The 22810-nt window shown below is 39.3% G+C and overlaps 1 protein-coding gene across 1 annotated transcript in view; it reads right to left on the reverse strand.

Moving 5' to 3' along the window:
- Positions 1–339: 339 nt before the first annotated feature.
- The window catches only part of LOC132395092 (eosinophil peroxidase-like), a 32294-nt gene continuing 9823 nt past the window's right edge, over positions 340–22810 (reverse strand). Inside the window, exons 4-15 of the mRNA XM_059971399.1 lie at positions 22477–22652; positions 21777–21909; positions 17676–17805; positions 16927–17133; positions 15838–16192; positions 13076–13236; positions 11420–11678; positions 10290–10460; positions 5558–5795; positions 4282–4487; positions 2070–2231; positions 340–1307 (exon numbers count right to left, since the gene is read on the reverse strand). Of these exons, the coding sequence (XP_059827382.1) occupies positions 808–1307; positions 2070–2231; positions 4282–4487; positions 5558–5795; positions 10290–10460; positions 11420–11678; positions 13076–13236; positions 15838–16192; positions 16927–17133; positions 17676–17805; positions 21777–21909; positions 22477–22652 (2698 nt within the window). The 3' untranslated portion in view covers positions 340–807. The remainder of the gene's footprint in view (positions 1308–2069; positions 2232–4281; positions 4488–5557; positions 5796–10289; positions 10461–11419; positions 11679–13075; positions 13237–15837; positions 16193–16926; positions 17134–17675; positions 17806–21776; positions 21910–22476; positions 22653–22810) is intronic.

Raw genomic sequence — 22810 nt, forward strand, 5'->3', positions numbered from 1 at the left:
CCTGTATTTTGTGTTTCCAGTTACTGTTGAAGCTGAAGTCCTGCAAATGCACAAACTCCGCATCTAGCAGGTACTGGTACTGAACATTGTGTGTTTATGAGAATGTTAGTTTGGCATCCTAAACAATATCACAACCACCCATTTTCATGGCCTCATGAAGGTTAATAATAGTTGCTAGATATCAAAGAAATGCAGAAATAGTTTTAACTTCTTTCAGAAAAACAAAATTGCATTTACTTTTGAAAGTGTGTTCTTAAATCTGGAATGTACTGTCAGTAGTTTTTAGAAAACAGCCTGGAATAGAACAATTTATGTACAGAGGAAATATAATGCATGAACTTAAGTATTTATATCCTTTAATGTTCATATTTTTAGAATCACCTTCATAAAAGCAGAAAAATATTTTACTGACTGAATTTTGAGGAAATCTAAACATTTTGTGTCAATCAACTAAATTGGTGAAAATTATTATTTTCTTTAAAGAACTAGGATTGATTAAGGAAGTGTTAAAAAGCTGGATTCCAATGCACCACCTTCATTGGTATGGCTTCTCACATTTTGTAAGATTTGATTAAAATAAACTTATTTAATATATTGCTTGGCATGCCAATTTGGGTCTTAACATTCCTACACTGAGACAAATATTAGAAAAGGAGAGGAACCCATGTGTCAATGGCATCCAGCTTGGTGTAAAAAGATTCCATTAGTGGCCCATGATATCCAAGATCAATAAAGAAATCAAAAAAGATACTTTTGACATTCAACTGGTAAAATAAATGATGTTTTTCCAGAAATAAGGGCAAGTTATTAAACTGAATAGACTAAATGCCCCTGAAAATAAATGTCTTTATAAGTAAGTTGTGATGCCTGCTGAATTTCTAGCCAAACTTTATCACCAGCTTTTAGTTGATAGATGATATCACCTACTAAAAGGTTTGCTAAATTTCTATCTGATTTGATCACTGTAAGTCCATTAATTTTCAAAACCAATCTTACACCTCTATTTATTTCCCAACTATATGAAAATTGATATACCCCAGGGAAAACACAAGTAAATATTCCAGTATCACAGTTGAAATGTCTCTGGCCATTATAGATCTCAGTTTCACATGGAATTGGATTTAAAGTAGATTGGTATACATTACTTGTTTTAAGTTTTACAGTAAAGGCTGATTTTTTTATTTTTTGTAGACATGCACTGCAATCTCCTTCAGGTCTCTGTGGTCCAGTGTCACCTTTTTCTCCTTTGTCTCCTTTATCTCCTTTAAGATTACTGCTACATGGAGTTTCCAGGTCTTCAGCATTGGCTGCAAAAATAGATCATCATATTTATCCAGTCAGTAGAAAATTCATAACTTGATTAACTGAATTTAAATCTTCACAGCATATAAATACTAAAGAGCAGGATCAAGGATGTCAGAACATCCTGATCTTGATAATTTGAGCAGTATTATTTTGGAAACTGTATGCCCCAGGTTAATTTCTAGGCCCAGAACTGTCAACAAGCAGAAGCTGGTCAGTGTGCTGAACTGAATGCTGGGTTGCAGGACACAGCTGACAAAAGAGTGTTGTGATAATTCTTGTTTCCTTTTGAAGGTGTCCTGTTGCTGGCAGGGAGACAAAATTTCTTAGAGTTTCATTTAAGTGGAAAATATTGTGTCCTCAGATAGTCTGCAAGAGCTGCTCTTTGAAGTAATGATATAGAAGTGCAATTTAATTCAGGGTAGGCCTTGAGTGATTCTCATTTCTCATTAGTATTAGAGTTGTATAAAATCTGGAAATTAGTTTCAATTAGATTTTCACACTATAACATCTTACACTTTCCCATGGTTGGTTCTTTCTAAGAAGTGTTTAAGAAACAAAGGCAATAAGCATTTGGTATGTTGCACTAGATGGGTGAGAATCCAATGGAAGGCATTTGTTATATTGTTGATTTCAATGACATGAAGATGAGCCAAGTGAACCTCTCACTCAGATGAGTACACAAATGGAACTTAATGAACTTGTGTTTATACTTAACCATAAAGCCAAACATTTTAACTCATTAGATACTGGATTCCAGCCCTTACCTAAACAGCTGGGTGGTGCCTGCTCCCACTGTCCATTACTCAGACATGTTATCGTGTCCGCTCCCTGTATGATGAATCCGGACTGACAGGTGTACCTCACCGAAGATTTACAGATAGAGAAATGGGCATGATCCACAGAGGGGACAGCACCACATGGGGTCACTGTAAATGGAGCAGATAGTAACTGGTTAAATGAATTGAGACCATGTAGCACATGAGGAAATGTGTAAATCACAGTAAAATGCTCAGATTACTAGTAAGGCAAAGTGAATCACACTGGTAGGGAATGTATGGGAAATGTCAAAAGGCTCAATTCTACTGAATATTAACCATGAAGAAATAAACGTAATGTGAAAGGAGTGAAGCCTTGCTACAGGTAAGGAGGATTGAGTTGAAACAGATGCACAACGACTCCATTCACCAAGACACAACCAAAAACAGTGAACTGTAACATTCCTTAATGACTTATGAAGTTCACTGCCAGGATGCTCCCAAATAATGGACTACTACCATATGACATTCAACACGCCCATATATGAGATAATACTGCTCATCTTCATTGTTACTTACTTTAGATTTTCTAATAGTGATAAATATCATGTAATGATTCTATCCACCCAGACAAAGCTTTAAAAACAATGATATTTAACTCTGAACAACATCTACTTTACTGTTGAATGTTGGGTGTAATTCTGTGGCAGCCATTATCACCAATGAATCAATGCTTATACACCCATTTCAGCACTATGATCTTGTAATTGTCACCATTAGTAAGAGATATCTAACAGTTATCCTACTTTCTCTTTCAGAGGATGGATAAAATACCTATAGCTGTGTCACAGAGGAACAAAGTATCGAAACTAACTTTATGGCCAATCTGTATCCCTTATTCAACATCAATCAAATAGATGTCACATCGTACTATAAAATAGATGCCACATCGTACTATAGGTAGTCATAGCCAAAGGGTGGTAGTGGGGACAAGCTCCCACTGCTAAACAAATGCTCTTCATGGTGTGCATCTCAAAAGGCCTCTGACAACCAAGTCCAACTCCTGGCATTCACGTGTGGCTTAGTTCTTGTGCCCGGCAGAGCTGTTCTCACTGACACCAGAAGTGGCAAAGACGGGCCACTGGCGTCTTAAAACCAGTTGCTCCAGGCAGATGGGGCTCGTTAACCACGGATGGCAGCTCATCTAGAAGAGGGAAAGCTCTGATCTCAAACCTCTGCTGCCTTACCGCTATGCCTGCTCACGGAAAAGGCTTTGGGAGTAAACCCTGAGGAAATACCCGGAGTCAGAGTTCTGAAGGCGGCTGACTGCTGTACCCAGCATCGGCACGGCAACTCCTGCGAAGCTGCTGGCGCCAATCCGTATCAGCTTTCGTTGTTCCTTTGGACCCGTCATCAGCACGGAGAGGGGGATCCCACTACATGGGCAACAGACGGATCTCCATATCAAATCTGCCCTGGCTTGCGCCTTGGAGAGGCCACTCCCCAGAAACTACCAGAGGTGCAGTACCCATGGTTGACCACGATCGACGGAGGCCACACACACACACACACACACACACACACACACACACACTCTGCCATTCATATCTTGGTTGAGAGTTTGCGGTGTATTTTATCTGACTTATTCCCAGAAACCTCCTAACTTAAGAACCTACCACAATCAGTGCCATGATACCAAATATTATTGTTGCACCAAGTGTCCTTGGCAGTCTTTGATAGCTGAAATATCAAGGAAGTTTGCCATCTCAGGAAACTTTCTGTGGTGTGAGCAGGTTGGCTGAAAGAGCAAAAGGGGTGAACAGAGTTATGAAGTAGATGGCATCATACAGATGCAGATGGCATAAATGGCATAAGGAGTCAGTTAGATGATCTTCTGGGCTGAAAAGGACTGAGGGAATAGAATGAATGGCAGTGTGAGAAGATGCATCAGTGATGTTATTAATAAAGCTTGAATCTGCTGCTTCTAAAGGCTTTCCATAACTCAAATCCCTTTTGTTTTACTGTCCTCAAGTGACAAGAGAACAATTTACTGCAGAAACTAAATGATTTTGATTCACAGTAATTCAGCATTCAGTGTTGGATCACAACACCCAGCTTTGTATTCTTTCACTGTAATAGACTGGGCTGTTTTTGTACACAGATGCACAGGAACAGTATTGCTGATCTTGTGAAGGCTGTGGTCAGCCCTCAGAAACTGTACCTTGTACGTCCTCTCTCCAGGCACTCAGGTCAACCTGTGGTATCTCATTGCAGTTTACATATCCATCTGGAAAGCGGTGGTATTTAAATGCATCACGAGGTAGAAACTGTATCCCGGTGTTATCACAGATAATCCTGGACATGGAGATTTGAGTAAGGGCCTGGTGCTGGGCAATAGTAAACACTTCAGGATTTTCCCACCAAAATCTGAAGAACAGAGGGGAAATGTCAGTATTAAGATTCTGAAGTACACAGATTAGACTGAAAGACAGCAGTGTATCCAGACTTATTGACCCAGGTCTAACAACTGTACAAAGGGAAAAGGTCAAAGGAGGAGAAATCATATAATTTCTGTGTACTTATACCCAGAAAAAGGCCTTTAGCCCAATGCATTTACCCAATCCAAAAAATGGGCTACTTAAGCTGATGCCTCTTCTCTGCTTTTGACCCAGGGTGTTACAAGTTGCAACATTTTGTGCTCATCCTACAACTTTTTAAATGTGATTAAGACTTCTGCTTTAATTGCCCTTGAAGACAGAGCATTTGAGTCTCTTATATTTGAATCCATCTCGTGGGACCTGCATACAGTTGGTCAATAATGAGATAAGACCCTTGGCCTTTCTGCAGCTTTCTGGTCTGAAGATCAGTGCAAGACTGTATTTGCTACACAGACCTGGACAGCATTCTAGCCTATTTTATCTAACATTATTAACACTTCTGACAAAGTTCAAAGTAAAATTTATTATCAGGGTACATATGTGTCACAAATAGAAGATTTTGCATCTTGCTGGAAATTGTATTGGATTCCTCTATGCATTAGAGCCCTAATCAAGACAGGTAGAAGCCCTAATATGTATTTGGTTGTGAGGCTCCTAGCTGAATGAAAGTATTTGCTAATGTACTCTCAGGGAAAATGTGACATGCGAGTGCAAATGTATAGGAAGGAGCTATAGTATAATTTAGGATCACCATCTCTGAGTTTCCTTGAGAGAGTAAATGATTGAGGAAGGGTTTGGCTAATCAATACATGGAGAGGAGCTTGTTTCTGGAGAGGAATACGCCAATAAGCATTACTAGTTTCCTGTACAACTATGAAAGAAACTCAATCTTGACATCTGTTCTCAAACATACAATTCTTCTTTCCCTGAATTATCGCATCCTGACCTGGAAGACCGGATTATTGAAAAGCTCTATTGGCTGTTGGATTGCCTGTGCCTGGCTTGTAAAGTGGACAGTCAAAGTCCTGAGTTGCTCAACTGTTTTAATATTGCTATTACCTGTCCCCATCTCTCAGGTTCTTGAATTGCTGTCCTATTAAGCAGGCTAACAAAGGGCCAACCTTTCCACCTCTAACGAAGGGTTCAGAGATTGCCCCTAACCACACGTCAATATTTTCTGGAGTTCCATATAGACTGAGGAGCTTATTTGCTAGTTCTGTATTGTCAAGAACTCGACCAAGTTGAAGAGCATTCTTTGGTTGTGAAAGTCCACAGAATTTGCGCCATGCAGTGTAACCTGTAAGATCCAGAGACAGTAAAAAGCATATCAGCTCGTTTGTGGGAGTTACACTTAAACAAGAACAACATTAACACAAAATATCCTGAGTTTAGAAACATTGATGGGTGATCTGCTGCCGGACTCGGGCGGGGTCTTTGTAAACTTATCAAGCAAAACTTTCTGGAATTGTCAATAGAAATGTGACTTTTTAATTTTTTTCCTAATTTGAATAAAACATAGCTGGGTTTGAATTAGTGCTTTATTCTTCTGCCTGAGGCTAGTTGTGAACTTTTCACAGCAGAAGCTACCCCAACTCCACACCAATTCATAAAGTCTAAGAGTAAGCTTCAGTCTTCAAATTTTACATAATTTTATCAAGATCATCCCCTCACTTGGCACATTGTGAAACATTTATTTTAATTAATTGTTCGTTTGGACATGGGTGAGTTTCCAAAGTGCCTTCAGGAGCTGATATCGAGCCACCTTCCTGACCCACTGCGGGTGTTCAGGTGAAGTATTTTGTACAATAGTGATGGAAAGGTTGGGCTAGGATGTAGTTCCAGTGATGTTGAAGGAATAGATATGTACTTCCAAGTCAAGTTGTTGTGGAATTTGGAATGTAACCTACAGTTGAGCATTTTCCCATGCACCTATTTGTCCTTCTCAGTGACAGAAGTTGTAGGTTTAGGAAGAACAAACAGGTTAACATGCATTTTATAAATCATACAACTGGCAGTGAAGGGAATGAATATTTTTGGTTACAGATGAGGTGTCATCAAGTGGGCTGTTTTACTCTGGATGGTATCAAGGAAACTGAATGCCACTACAGCTGCATCCATCTGGTCAATTGGAAAGTGTGGTATTATTTCTGATTTCTGGCTTGCTGATGGCAGACTGGCAAACATTAGAGACAAAAATGATAGTATATCTATCGTGATTACCACACAGCAAATCTGAGAATAACCTCAGAGCTTTCCAATGTGCAATTAAGTACAGAATTTGCTTTCAGAGGTTTACTTCTTCTCCACAGGGGAACCCTGCTGCCTCCTCCCCAAGTCTCTGAATTGGACAAGAACTGTTCGGAAGTTTAATTATCAGCAAAATATTCTGATATTTGCAATATTTCTGTGTGAAATTTAGGAGGCTTAATGAAAACTAAGCTTTTGATTACCTTTCACAACCTTTTTCACCTTAATCACTAATTTTATAAATGTAGACCCTGATTACATCTGATAATTACTTAAAATCAGAATCAGTTTTAATATCATTGGTATATGTTTGCTTTGTGGCAGCAGTACAATGCAATAGAAAGTAACAGAGGGAAAAACTACGTATATATATGTGTGTGTGTGTGTGTGTATATATATATATATATAAAATAGCTAAATAAGTAGTGTAAAACTAGAAATAGGAAGTTGTGAGGTAGTCCATTCAGAAATTGGTTGGCAGAGTGGAAGAAGATGTTCCTGAATAATTAAGTGTGCATATTAAGGCTTTTGTACCTCCTTCCTAATTGTGGCATTGAGTAGAGGGCATGTTCTGGGTGATGGCAGCACCATTTCAAAAGTAATGACTTTTTGAATTTTGATTTCCTTCCTAAAGCTTGTTTATATTTCACATTTTACTTGCCATACAGTGCTTATAAAAAGTATTCATCCACCTTGGAAGTTTTCATGTTTTATCACTTTACTACATTGAATCACAGTGGGTTTAACTTGGCTGTTCTGGTACTGATCAACAGAAGATTCTTTTGTGTCAAAGTGAAAACAGATCTTTACAAAGTGATCTAAATTAATTACAAATATAAAACACAGAATAATTGATTGCCTAAGTATTCACCACCTTCAAGTCAGTATTTAGTAGATGCACCTTTGGCAGTAATTACAGCCTTGAGTCTGTGTGGATAGGTCTCTATCAGCTCTGCACATCTGGATACTGCTTTACATTCTTTTTCGCCTTTCTTTACAAAACTACTCAAGCTTTGTCCGATTGCATGGAGGTCATGAGTGAACAGCCCTTTTCAAGTCCAGCTGCAAATTCTCAATTGGTTTGAGGTCTGGATCCTGATTTCTCCATTCCAGAATATTAACTTTGTTGTTTTTAAGCCATTCCTGGGTAGTTTTGGCTTTATAATTGAGGTCATTGTCTTGCTGGAAAACAAGTCTTCTCCCAAATCACAGTTCTCTTGCACACTGCATCAGGCTAACCGCTAGGATTTCCCTGTATCTTGAAGCATTAATTTTACCCTCTGCCTTCACAAGCTTTCCAGAGCCTGCCACAGTGATGCATCCTGACAGCATAATTCAGCCATCACCATACTTCATGGTAGGGATGGTGTGTTTTTGATGATGTGTGGTTTGGCTAATGCCAAACATTACATTTAGTCTGATGGCCAAAAAGCTCAATTTTGTTTTCATCAGATCATTGAACCTTCTTCCAGCTGACTTCAGAGTCTCCCACCTGCCTTCTGGCAACTCTAGCTGAGATTCCATGTGAGTTTTTTTAAAACAGTGGCTTTTTCTTTGCCACCCTCCCATAAAGCTGTGACTGGTGAAACACCCAGACAACAGTTGTTGTATGTGCAGTCTCTCCCATCTCAGCCACTGGAGCTTGTAACATCCAGAGTTGTCATAGGTCACTTGGCGGCCTCCCTGACTAGTTCCCTTTTTGCATGGTCAGTCAGGTTTTGAGCACTATGTTCTCCAGGCAGATTTACAAGTGTGCCATGTTCTTTCCTTTTCTTGATGATTGACTTAACTGCACTACAAGGAATATTCAGTGACCTGGAAATTTTCTTGTATTCATCTCCTGACTTGTGCTTTTCAATAACCTTTTTCTGGAGTTGCTTGGAGTGTTCTTTTGTCTTCATGGTGTACTTTTTGCCAGGATACCGACTCACCAGCAGTTGGACCTTTCATATACCAGGTGTATTTTAACCACAATCAATTGAAATACCTTGTTTACACACAGGTCTCCAAATGCAGATCCCTATTTAACTATTTATGTGACTTCCAAAACCAATTGGCTGAACCAGTGATGATTTGATGTGTCATATTAAAGGAGGATGAATCCTTATGAGTCAATTATTTTGTGTTTTACATTTGTAATTAACTTAGATCACTTTGTAGAGATCTGTTTTCACTTTGACCCAAAAGAGTCTTTTTTTTTCTGTTGATCAGTGTTAGAAAAAAAAAACAAATTAAATCCACTGTGATTCAATGTTGAAAAACAATAAAACGTGAAAACTTCCAAGAGGAGGGGGTGAATATTTTTGTAGGCACTGTATGTAAATATTTCTCAGCAGGACATTTAGGAAATCATTGGTTGGAATTGTTACTCTTGCTGTTATGAGAATTATTCTGTGTGATTTGCCACATAGCTTCTTGATGACATCTCTGTTCTGGGGCAACTTGGCTTGTTTTCAACTAATCGCTGAAATCATGGGGAGAATATAACTACACTCAGTCCTTCTTTCTATAAAGTCATTGATAAATGCCATGATGGTACTGACTGCAATATCCATGTACCTAAGTCAAATGTTGCCTAATATTTGTTTTATGGCGCATAGGTCTAGTACACATAATGCCATTGAAGCATACTTCTCTGAATGTAAACCTGATAAATCACACTCATTCAAAAATATGAATAAAATGATTTTACTTGAATGTATGCTGTTATGTGCTTATTAGCATAAGCTCGATTTTTACTTACTTCAAATTAATATTTTAGTAAATATTTCATAACAAAGTGATTCCATTAAATATGTCAAGCAAATAATTCCTGATTAATATCTGTGAGTTTTCCTCCAAAAGATCCAAAGTCTCATTGAATGATTTTTTAAAATCTGCTATCATAAGGGCATTTATTTGGAGTTAATTAATTCCTCATCTTAAATTACTTCTTAAATATGAATTCCCCAGTAGTTTTTACTTGTTTCATATGCCCCAAGGACTCATTCTTAATCCATAATTAATAATCTCAGTTCAGTATTTGCTGATGACAACTTCTTGCTGTACACTCACTGTGAATGCTTTACATGCCCACTTCTCATTGCTACCATCAAGGAGGAGGTTCAGGAGTGTGAATACACATACAGCATTTTTGGTATAGCTTTTTCCCCTCTGCCATCAGATTTCTGAATGGGCAATGAACCCATGTACACTACCTCACTACTTTTATCCCTCTTTTCAGGACAATGCCAGTGACATTAAGCCAGATTCTGATTCTATATTTGAAATCAATGATTCAACAATGCAGCCAAAGGCAGCAGAATGAGATACTCAAAGGTACAATTTTAACCGCAATTCTGAAAATACATTTGATTACAATGTATATCTCAGCTACTGTTACACCTGCCACATGACAATATTCACAGCAACTTTCTTGCTCTTTGACAGTAAATCCAATATTTTCCCATCGACGTTTTGATAATGTGACTCTAGATCAGTTTTGGATAAGCTGACAATGTATTTTCCTGAGCTATAGGCAACATTTTGCTTGTCATCCTCTTACCTTGGAGCCCATGATCACGAGAACGTTGCAAGTTCAGAGCACCCAAATCCAATGCTATATGAGAGGTCAGCTTAAACAGCTTCTCTCGCAGTTCGTCTACCAACATCTTGTTTGATTTCTGTAGTTTTGCAGGACGACCCACTAATCCTCGAACAATGGGATCAGCTCCACCTGCACAAAACACAATTTATGTTGTGGAGAAAGCTGTTCTATGAAACAGATGTCTGGGAATGTAAGTGCTTGGTATCCTATGCCCCTGCCCTGTATGCATGCATTACGTAATCCCAATCAAGTCAGAAGAGACAGCAAAAGCTGGAATCCGAGATGCAACACTGAGCGTCATAGGAAGTCATTCCTGCCTGTGGCCATCAAACTTTACAACTCCTCCCTCAGAATGTCAGACACCCTGAGCCAATAGGCTGGTCCTGGACTTAGTTCCACTTGGAATAATTTACTTATTATTTTTTCATTATTTATGGTCTTATATTGCTATACTTCTACACTATTCTTGGTTGGTGCGACTGTAACAAAACCCAATTTCCCTCAGGATCAATAAAGTATGTCTGTCTGTCTGTGAATCCAGAGAAATAAGCAATCTGCTGGAAACTCAGCGGATCGAGCAGCATCAATGAGAGGAAAGGAATTGTCAATCTTTTGGGTCAAAGCCCTACATCTGGACTCATTTCATGCAGAGTACTGATGCAGGGTTTCAGCCTGAAACATCCTTTCTTCCTATTTAATCTCAGTCCATTGGTTTGGAAAGTTATCTTAAGTTTTTGGTGTTATACCTGGAAGGAAGTTTAAAGAAACCAAGTGTTTAAAGCTTATCTCAGACCTTCCAGTGAGAACAGCACTCAGGAGGTTCCAAGGCTGAAGTTTGCAAAGACGGTGAGCATTCCTCTGCTGGTTCCAGCACAACACACTTCTGGAGTAGGCCTGAGTCAGGTTGCCCTTGGATCTTATTGCTGCACCACCTTCAATCTCCCCTCTCCCTTCAATTTTCAGCTCTATTTTCTACTTTAGTTAATCGCAACCAGAATCCAATTACAACCAACATGTGCCCAATCTGACTCTCAAGATCTGAGCAATGGTTCAGACTGAGTGCAGTAATGTTAGAGTATGTTTCCTACCTTCCCTTATCATTCTCCAGGGAGTGAAGAAAGTCAGGTGGAGAGGCAGGTTCGGGAACTCTGGGTGCTCCTGGTAGTACTTATTTAGGCGGAACAAGGTTGGCTGAATGCTGAGGTGTCCGAAACGGAAACATGCTGTTGAGAAAACATTGGCGATACTGGGATTGACAGACTCATCATAACCTTCATACTCTGAGAGATATTTTTCCGTTGCTTCTATTCCAATTACCCGGGGAACATAGTCTCTGTGATTTATTATCTGGAATGAAAAGTATAGTTTCATTTGAGAAAGATCTGGTCTCCTTTCCACACTCACTATGAGTCTGGCCCAGAATGAGCATTTTAAGTTTTCATCACTGTCTTGTCAGGCAGTGACGATGGCATTCTGTAGTCTTGGAGCAGCAAAGACCTTAGAAAGAATATATGTGGTAATACAAGTCACACACAATAAAACTCTTGGAAAATGGGTTACCTCTGCACTACCCTCGTGCTCAGCTAGGTTAGATCATTCAGTCACAACCTGATCCTAAATTTGGAGAGCCCCATGGACTGACTCTAGAACAGGACCAGTGACTGACCCCGGAAGCAGGACATCCTGCTGTATGGCTGTGACAAGCTACTGAATATCTGAGGCAGAACAGCGTCTCTCTACTATCCATTTTGATTCGTACTCAGTAGTTTTGTCTCATAATTGCTTTAGTCTTTGTTTGAAGCTGTTTCTCAGAATTTCTCTTCCTATACTTTCCCTTGAGTTAGTGTTTTGACTACTTCAGCAAAATGCCAATTACTATTATTTAAGTCTCTGCCTATAAACATAAACTAGAGACTAAATATGTTTTTCTCAAGTCACTGTGAGGCACTATTGCCATGTGTGCATTTTCTTCCTGTGACAAGGTGACCATATGGAGTGTTATGCACTAGCTAACGGGCCAAAAAAGGAAAATGATCAGATTAAAAACAAGATGTGCAATCTTCAATGAAAACAGCCACAGTCACCAAATAAAACATGTTCCTTTTGGAGTTGTGGGAACAGGATTGAGTGTCCTTAGACTATGTGAAAATGTGAAGTCTGTACTGGCATTCACTGGAGTTAGGAACACTGGGAAAAGAGACCAATAAACCTTCCAAAATATTTACCAGACTGGATGTTGAGGCAATATTTCACTTATTTGAATAATCTAAAAACAAAGACTCAAAAATAAGGGGCTAGTTATTAGGACTGAGATGATGAGACATTTCTTTACACAGAGATTAAAGAATCTTTGGAACTGTGCACACTGGAGGGCAGTGAAGGATTAATCGTTAACCAGGATAGATTGATTTCTGGATAGGAGAGGAATAGTACTGGGATAGAAGATCATTTATGATCTTAAAGAATGGCAGAGCAGGATCAAGAAGACAGGTAACATACTCCTGCACCTATTTCTTATAGTCTAGATAGTTAGTGTGGATCAGGGATCACCATATCTGCAAGCCTGGGAATAGTGACAGGTCCGTTTCTTAAATACTTAAATATAAAGGCAAAGTAGTTTTCAGTAAATTAAAAGCAATGATATATGTAATAAAATTAATTCAAGTTCACCTGCTATGCTGAGATTTAAGTGTTAGTCAGTCAGTAAAATAACCTTTTTTTTACCAGTGATGTTTTCTCTTTACCTGTTGAAAAGCTCCCAAGATTTTTCTTGCTTCATGATAAGTTGTATTGCCACTCCAGTGCGGGTTCAATTTCTTCAGCTCTCTTGCGATGCGATTGTGCTCCCGTAGAAACATTACGTGGAAAGACAACAGTCCCAGCTGTTCATTTACACGTACATCACCTGTTGTGGACATGGTGAGGTAGACAAGTGTTACCTTAATATAGTTAATGACAAATGGCAACACTGATTGAAACTGTCAGTAAACAAGTTCCTGACCAAAGGTTCCAGGGTGTAGTATGCTGCAATGGGCTGAGTTAATCAGACCCAACTATTCAGTTGTCCAGGAAATGTGGCAATAAATGTACAAGCAGAATAAAGTAATTTAAGCCTAATTTATTATTGTAAAATAGACAGCACAAATAAACCACAGAAAATGCTACATAGCAAGTCACAAAGATTTCTGGTCTTGCGATTCTTAGTCAGCACTTGATTACTGCTGTTGGGGGATCTCTGAAGCCATCCCTTGGTCCCCAAGGACTAACCTTGATCCTGATCCTAGTTGAAATCCAAAGATAATTCAAAAAACAGTCTACTGTATGCAAAAGCCTCACAAGCACAGGCACATACAAACTCTTTGATCTTTTGCTCCCATACCATTAACACAGCCTGTTCATTTTTCAGATGCATATCTTCATAAAGCAATTAGATATTATAATGGTCACTCCTTTGTTCATTAGTTTCCTAGTGTCCAAATACACTATACTGTATTCCTTGGGCTTACAAAGTACATTAAAAAAGCTCAAATCCAGACAGACATTCTCAGTGTTTACTCTACAAACGCCATATGCAACAAGATCAGAAAGAGTTAAGTTGTCATTGACCTGACAGATATTCATTCAATTTTTTACGAACTCAAATATGCTGCATATGCTCAGGCCATTTAGTAACTAAATGAAATACAAGTATTATTCCCAATGATGTTGATCACGTACAATTGATTTCCTTTCAAGGGTTTCCTGTTCTCATTCCTCCATATCACTATCATTAAGTCATTGAAGGTAGTACTGTCTGGTGATTTTTGAAATTTCAAAGAACAGACTGACACATTGGGGAATCAAAGTATTAGCTTTATTTGTCACATGCACATCAAAGTATTGAAATATAGAGTGAATTGTATTGTTTGCATTTTGGGGGCAGCACCAACATAGCATGCCCACAACTTATTAACCCTAGCCTATACATCTTTGGAATGTGGGAGGAAACCAGTGCACCCAGAGGAAATACAAGTGGTCATGGGGAGAACATACAAACTCCTTACAGTCAGCAGTGTGTATCAAACTCTAACAAGTGATTGATGACACTGTAAAGAGATTGAGCTTACTGCTACACTATTGCACTACCCAATACACACCCTAAACTGGACATAATCTACTCAAGGACTGCCAACAACATTGCTTATCATTAACTCATTTGAATAGCTGGCTGCAATTAAGCCCAAGACTTAATATCAATCACGTCCTAGATCTTTATGCTCTAGCTAATCAAACCTATTCTGAGTGTCATTAAGGCAGCCCATATCTACATTTTTAGTTGTCTGGCTTGTCCCTGCCTTCACTTACCTAATGCTAAAACTCTCATTTTTTATATTGGCACCCAATGTGTATCTATTTTATTCCACTTTCTGAGAACCTGTTATCTAAACCTCTGGTACCCACATCTTAACTTACATTGCCCAAACCTATGATTACTTCTTTTGGCTTACAGTTAGCAATAGTTCAAATTTAAAGTTAGCTTTCATCTCCTTCTAACTCCTTCCATTACTATCTTCATTACTTTCTTCACAAATAACTCTCTGAGCTAACCTTATCCTTCATTTGTACCTTTTGATCATTCCTAATTTTATTTGCTCCACCACTGCTTGTCATAGCTGCAAGGATCCCAAGGTGCGTATTATTTTCTAGAACATTGCTCCCTCTTTATGAATCATCACATTGAGAGATGAATAGAAACGGTGGACAATTAAGGTTTGGAACTCTATATTTCCTTCTGACTTCCTTTGACTCATTATACCTTGGTATGGCAGCTGTCTGCCCAGGAATGCAAAAAATCACAGAGAGTTCTGAGCATAGCCCAGTCTATCATGGAAATTGTCTGCCCCTACATTGACTTTGTCTATATTTTCCACTGTCTCACAAAAGCAGCCAACATAATCTAAAGCCCATCTCTTAACACTCCATCCATTCCTCATCCAAAAGATACAAAACTTGCAAACATGCACCTCAAGGTACAAGAATAATAATATCTCTTTTTCTGTTATAAGGCTTCAGTGAATCTCATGTAATAAAGATGGACATATGATCTCTTGATTTACAGTTGTCACATTTCTTGCCCTTATTTGTCCACTTGCATTGCACTTTCTCTGTAATTATGACACAATATTTTCCATTTCTGTTATTGTTTTTCCCTTGGTACTACCTTGATTACTTACGTTTGTTATGCTCTGCCTTGACATGTGCAAACCAATTTTTTTCACAGTATCTCAGTACATGCAACAATAATCAACCAATTCCAATTCTTTCTCAGCTTTCTCCATTGTGTTGTAATTCCAGAATGAATGTGCACAAAACCCATCAGCTTGATAGCCATTTTAAGCTTGTCTGGCTATCACTGGAAAATTTCTCCTTTGTATTTAAACTCTTGCTACAAAGATAAGCTATATGTGAAGGGAAAACTTTATTGAAGATGGGTGGTGAAGCAGTGGTCTACTGAACTAATACTCACCTCCAATAAAACATGGAGTAGAATTTTGACTGAAGTCACATGCTTCTCCCATAACACCACAAAGGTTACTTGAAATGCTGTTAAATGGTAGATATTCCCGTCCATTGTCAGAATATTCCTGGTTCACAGCCAACAGACCTTCTTCACTGGTCAGGTTTCTGAGCTTGTTGGCCAGACAATCTGTGCTGCCATAGACTTCATTGACATCCAGGAAGCTGGTGAGGGAATTAATCTGCTGACGAGTGTTCACCTGTCCAAACATTGCACCCAGCTCACCAGTGCCACAAGCAGGAGCCGATCGGAAGAAAGGCATGCATGTTTCAGAACCTTTGAACTTGGGGTCATTTCGAGGTATCTGTCATGAAGATTCAGAACCATTTTAGAAATAATTCATCTCAAATAGTTCCACAAAATCTAAAGGAAGATAATGATGTTTCATGCTCATTAGCTGATGATGAAATGAGTTGCCTTAACTTAGACTGATTTAGGAATGGATTGCAATGCATGATGATAAATTGGATTTGTGGTATTGTTGTAGAAATTCAGCCACATACCAACAGTTTTTTGAGAAGAGGAAGAGAACCCTGAACAAGAAGACTAGGATATGCATGCTTTGTACATGTGAATGTTGTACTGCTTGTGATATTTGTAAATGTTAAACAGTTTACTTATTTATTATTTTATTTAATGAAATATTAAGCCACTCCACCCAGCAATCCCCCAGTTTTAATCCTAGCCTAATCACTGGACGATTTAGAATGACCAATTAACCTGCAAATTGGTACATCTTTGAACTGCGGAGGGAAACTGGAGTGCGTGTAAGACACCCATGCAGTCGTGGGGAGGATGTACAAACCCCTTACAAGCAGTTTATATTGTACCCCATGCCTGCACTTGATAAAGATGCTAATAATATAACAAGCATTAATATATCCAGCAGTCATCTCTGATTCTTGTAGATTTTCACTTCCTTGGATTGGCCATGTGTGAGCCAGATAGACAGACTGTTGATCCAGGAGTTATTTGTTTAATCCTGGCACAAAACAAAATATCAGACATAAGTTTGGAATGAAAACTGTGGAGTCTCACCTTTATTGGAAAACAAGGATTTTTCTGTTCACAAGTTTGTTCACAGTTGATGCCATCATTAAAGGTTTGGGTACTGCCAGACAGAGGGCTTAAACTCATGTCATGATCAATCCACTGCCCCCACTGCATAAACAAATGAGTTGTATCTTCATCTGAGACTACGTTCTTATCATCCACTTTCAAAATCGCATTGGACACATCTCGGACCTAGAGTAGATGTATAAATCATTCATAGCATTAATACAAACAAATTGTTCAGTATTGCCTTCCAGTCCTCTAATGTTTATGAGCACCATGTAAATAGTAACTAAGGAGGAAGACATCATTGCTATGAAAATCCCACTGTACAATAGAATTTTTTCAATCTGCTTCTCCATTTCATTGAATAACAAATTCAAAATCATGTAATATGTTCAGCATCAAATTCCTGGCCATTAACATTTCAATTTATCTATCCTGGGTACAGCACATATTGTAAATGCCTTTACTTCCTTCAAAATGTAAGGAAATTCAGAATGTCATTAAATGCTCTACCAATCTCCTACATGCATTGTTGAAAGTAACCTGACCGGTTGTATTACGGCTGGTACAGCAATTCCTATGAAAGATATGGCAGAGAGGAATTGACAGGTATGTTATTGATTGACGATCAGAATCAATGGGCCAAATGGCCCCCTTTATCTTTTGGTCTTATGATTTTATTTAACAGAAATTCCATAACAAATCTGAATATAGGTGCAAATAGTTACCAATGGTAGACGAAATCCAGAGTGTAATTTATTTGGAGTCCAACCCAATGGGACTGAAATCCCATCTTCATAGCGAGCGGGGAGCCATCGGTTGAGTACTGTGTTGGAGGCTCCCAGGTAAGGCTTATCCCTGAAAAATAGGAAAATCTATCATTCATTTTCTTCACTAATAATGCACAATCTTCAAAAATCTTTTAAAAGTACCTGCACTGTATTATGAGCACTGATGGGAACTTTTGAAGTTAAGGCTCACTAATGGAATCTGAATTATTCAGTAGTAATTTCCCTCCAGTTAGCTTAGTGATTAACAGATATATATATAACATTACAAAATTTGGAGCAATTTCTACCAACGATGAAAATACCATGAGTTTAGTGGGGTAATTAACTTCTGTAAATTGTCACAAGCATGAGAAAATCTGCAGATACTAGAAATCCAAAGCAACACGCACAAAATGCTGGTGGAACTCAGCAGGCCCAGCAGCATCTATGGAAAAGAGTAAACAGTCAACATTTCGGGCGGAGACCCTTCATCAGGGCCAGAAAGGAAGAGGAGGAGTCAGGGTAAGGAGGGGGGTACTACCAGACACTGTCTCACCAGGGACAATTTACAGAGCAACACGTAAAGTGTCGGAGGACCTCAACAGGTCAGGCAGCCATCTATGGAAAACAGCAAACAGTCAAAGTTTCAAGGCAAGACCCTTTTTCAGGACTGGAAAGGAAAAGGAGAATGTAGGGGGAAGGAAAGAAGAAGTACAAGGAGGTAGGTGATAGGCGATAGGGGGAAGGATTGAGGAAAAGAGATGGGAAGTTGATTAGTGAAAGAGATAAAAGGCTGGAGAAAGGGGAATCTGATAGGATAGGACAGAAGATCATGGAAGAAAGGGAAGGGGAGGAACACCAGAGGGAGTTAATGGGCAGGAAAGGAGATAGGGTGAAAGAGGGAAATGGGAATGGGGAATAGTGAAGGAAAGGGGGCAATTTCCAGAAGTTGGAGGAATCAATATTCATGCCATCAGGTTGGAGGCTACCTAAATAGAATATAAGGTGTTGCTCCTCCAACCTAAATGTGTCTTCATCGTGGCAGTAGAAAAGGCCATGGACTGACACGTTGGAATGGGAATGTGAAGGCATGCGACCCAAGAGCATGAACATTGATTTCCTGAACTTCAAGTTATGCCTCAGCACCTCTTCCTCACCATTCCCCATTCCCAGTTTCCTCTCTCAACATCTCCTTATCTGCCTATTACCTTCCCTTTTTTTACATGGGCTTCTGTCCTTTCCTATCAGATTCTGCCTTCTCCAGCCCTTTATCGCTTTCACCGATCAACTTCCCAGCTCTTTACTTCAACCCCCTCCCTCTCTCCCAGTTTCACCTAACACCTACCACCTTCCTCTCCTGCCCCTACATTCTCCCCTTCCTTTCCAGCCCTGAAGAAGGGTCTCTGCTTGAAACGTTGACTGTTTGCTCTTTTCCATTGATGGCAGCCTGACCTGCTGAGGTCCTCCAGCATTTTGTGTGTGTTGCTCTGTAAATTGTACCTGGTGAGACAATGTCTAGTAGTAATTAAGGAAACAGATGTGAGTTTGGGGAAGACAAAACAGGATTAGTGTAACTGGATGCTTATGGTGGCCAGCATGGACTCAGTGACAGTGGATCCTGTTAATCTGTTCTATGATTCTATGAGGTTAGTTTCACAGGTTCCACTAAGACAACCCATTTACTCTTACTTTACATGGAATGGGGCATGAGGAATATTGTGAATTTAGAACTTGATATATAATGGGTTATCTTTCACCCATGCCCCAATCTGATGGATAATAAAAAGATATGATAGTGGCAATGGACATGTCTCTCAATGTCTAGTGGAGTCCTGAGCAATTAATAAGGAGAAATAAGGAGAAAGCTTCCTTGCTGTTAGCATTTTTATCATTGCAAATACATTCAGTGGTATATGGCCTATAGGAGGGGGCAGTACAAGAATGAAACCAACAGGAAAATCAATGGGATAAATTTAAGTATTGTCATCTTTAGTTCAACAGTTTAACCCCCTCTCTAGTTTGCTTTAGTTCATGGGAGATGTTGGATCAGCTGGGCTTGTTTTCCTTGGAGATAAGGAGATTGTGGTGTGACTTTATTATGAGAGACATGGTATAGGTAATCAAAATCTTTTTCCTATGGCAGAAGTATGAAAAACACAGAGTGCATAGATTTAAGGTGAAAAGCAGGAGTTTTAAAAGGGATAAGTTGTTTTTAGAGAGAGTGGCTGATATCTGGAAAACACTCTCAGAGGAAATGGTGGACACAGATACAGTTGCTATGTTTAAAGCACACACAAAAAAGGCAAACTCAACCCAATGATTTCTTCTAGTAGCGCTCTGGAGGCAAGTGGGATTAGTATAGATAGGCAAAATGGTTGGCATAAATGAGATGACCCAAAAGGGCTTATTCCTTTCTGGATGTCATTCTGATTCTATGACTTTGACTCTTGTTTCCTAACGAGGATTTTAAAAGATTGAATACTCTTTACAAATGAGAAAATATAGTAGAGAATTTTTGTCTTTTTAGTGTCTGTTTAGGAAATGGAGGGCTAGTTCAGAATAAGAATTATGTTTAAAATCATTGGCATATATTGTGGCATACTGGTGTGTATATATATATATATATATATAGTGTACATTAAATAATTATATAAAATACATAGTGCAAAAATAGAAATAAAAAAGTAGCGAGGTAGTGAGTTCAGTATCCATTCAGAAATCAGATGGCAGAGGGAAAGAAGCTGTTCCTGAATTGTTGACTGTGTGCTTTTGGGCTTCTGTACCCTTCCTGATCGTAGCAAAGAGATCAAGGCGTAACCCGGGTGATGGGGATCCTTGATGATAGTCACCACCTAGTTAAGGCATCACTCCTTGAAGATGTCGTGGATACTATGGAAGCTGGTGCCCATAATGGAGTTGACAGAGTTTACAACTCTCTGCAGTTTTCTTTGATCCTGTGCAGTAGCTTCTAGCCCCTTACCAGATGGTGATGCAGCCAGTTAGGATGCTCTCCATGGTACATCTGTAGAAACTTCTGAGTGTCTTTGATGACATACCAAATCTCCTCAAGCTCCTTATGAAGTACAGCCATTGTCATGCTCCTTTGTAGCTGCATCGATATGTTGGGCCCAGGCCTGATGCGGGTACATTCTGAGGTGGTGAAGTCATTACCCAACAGAATCATATAGAGTGGGTAGATCCTGATGTTGATTAATATGTGACACCAATGGTGTCAGTGGTGCAAGCCTGGAGTTAAGGAACCATGTCGACACTGTTTTTAATCTCATGTAACTGAATGTGCATTGGGACTGATCCCAATATTATTAAAAGGGTCCACCAACTATTTTCAGATTTTAATCTGATCAATATCTATTGAGTTCTATTACTATTGTCTCAATCTTTGATGGCTCTAGAGTAACTTTTTAATGAAAGATACAGGGAACAATGCATCTTATATATTCATGCTAAAGGAATTTATCATGGAGTGAAGACTTTGTGTCGCTGAGCCACTCCTAGACATGAGTGTTTTGACGTCACAGGTGAATACAATGGAGGGTGTGCAGAATGAAATGTGGACAAAAGAGACTGTAGGAGTTGGAATCTGGAACGACAAACAAACAATCTGCTAGAGGATCTCAGCAGGTCAGGCAGCATTGGAGATGGGAAAAAGACTCAAACCTGATGCAGGGTTTCATTCCAAAGCGTTGACATTTCCTTCAACACTGGGCCTGATGGTCACAGACAGATCAGACATGATGGGATGGAGAATTAAAGAGGTAGTAAGCTGGTACACATTATTCTTTATTCAGAAGTACGTATGTGTTTGGATGAGGAAGTGGAAGATTGTGTTTGTAAGTTTGCAAATAACTCAAAGCTTTCTAGAGTGGTGCATAGTTTAGAAACCCATGGTAGGATATAATGAGATATCATCAATATTTAGGGACTTTCATATGATTTCTCAAACTACAAACATATAAACCTTTTAGTGAATGAGGATAATTGTTTGAAAGTCATCGCTGAAATGGGGACAGTAGCTGCCACCAACACATTATGTCTCACCTGTTATTGCATACAGAGGTGAAGGTCCTGTATCGGTTTGACCAGCAATCATTACTGCAGACTGGAGGCTGATGCATAGCTCGACAGCCCGTGACTCTTGCAATGGAATCCAGGTCATCTGGTGATAACAGTTCTGCAGGACACATACACTCATTATCAGTTCTAGTTAGTGAAAGGCTTACACTACTTCAAAACAGCAATCTCACTTTCAGTTACATCAGGATCAACAGAGACGGTGAAAGACTTTCTCATTATTTGTCAATAGCAATAACAGCCATAGTACCTGCACTTAACAGTGCAACACTGCAGACTGTTGTCACCCATCATGTTCTGTGAGTAAGAGTTTGTGAGGCACTTCTTCCTCTTTTAAGTGAAATTAGCTGATTCAATCTCTGTTTCACTCAATGACGCATGCAAAGCACCACACGCCAATTAATAAGCAGGCTGCTGACTTGGTGACTTCATTATTTCTCACATTGGAGGACAGCAAGAACTGACCACAAATGATGGAAATGGGTCTCGCAGGGCATCGACCACTGCAGCTGCTGGTGTGACTGAAGTTGCTTCTGGTAGCTGTCATCAGTAGACTGACTGTTTCAGGAATCATTGAATTAAGACCTTACTGATGTGGCAACTGTGTGACTGGGTCACGGGCAAAAAGTGTTTCCTCCAGATATTCCTCACCTGTTTCAAGACTAACCTGTTGCATTGAGTGAGCGTTTGTGGACGCGCTGAACGTGGCTTTGAATCTGTTGCAATGCTTGCTCCATGTACTCTCCTGCTCTCACTACCCTCCTGACCTCGTATAGTGAGGACTTGAACAGTTGCATCAGGCCACCTGGTGTCATCTCTCTTTTGTGCAACTTCTCCTTTTGCCTAGAGGTGGATAACACTTTTTTAAAAGATTGAAGGTACAGGTGTCTCCCGCTTTACGAATGTTCGCTTTACGCCACTTCGCATTTACAAAAGACCTACATTAGTAACCTGTTTTCGCATTACAAGGAGGATTTTCGCTTTTACGAAAATTTTTCCCA

The sequence above is a fragment of the Hypanus sabinus genome, chromosome 6 (genome assembly GCF_030144855.1).
Source record: "Hypanus sabinus isolate sHypSab1 chromosome 6, sHypSab1.hap1, whole genome shotgun sequence".
NCBI classification, from domain to species: Eukaryota; Metazoa; Chordata; class Chondrichthyes; order Myliobatiformes; family Dasyatidae; genus Hypanus; species Hypanus sabinus.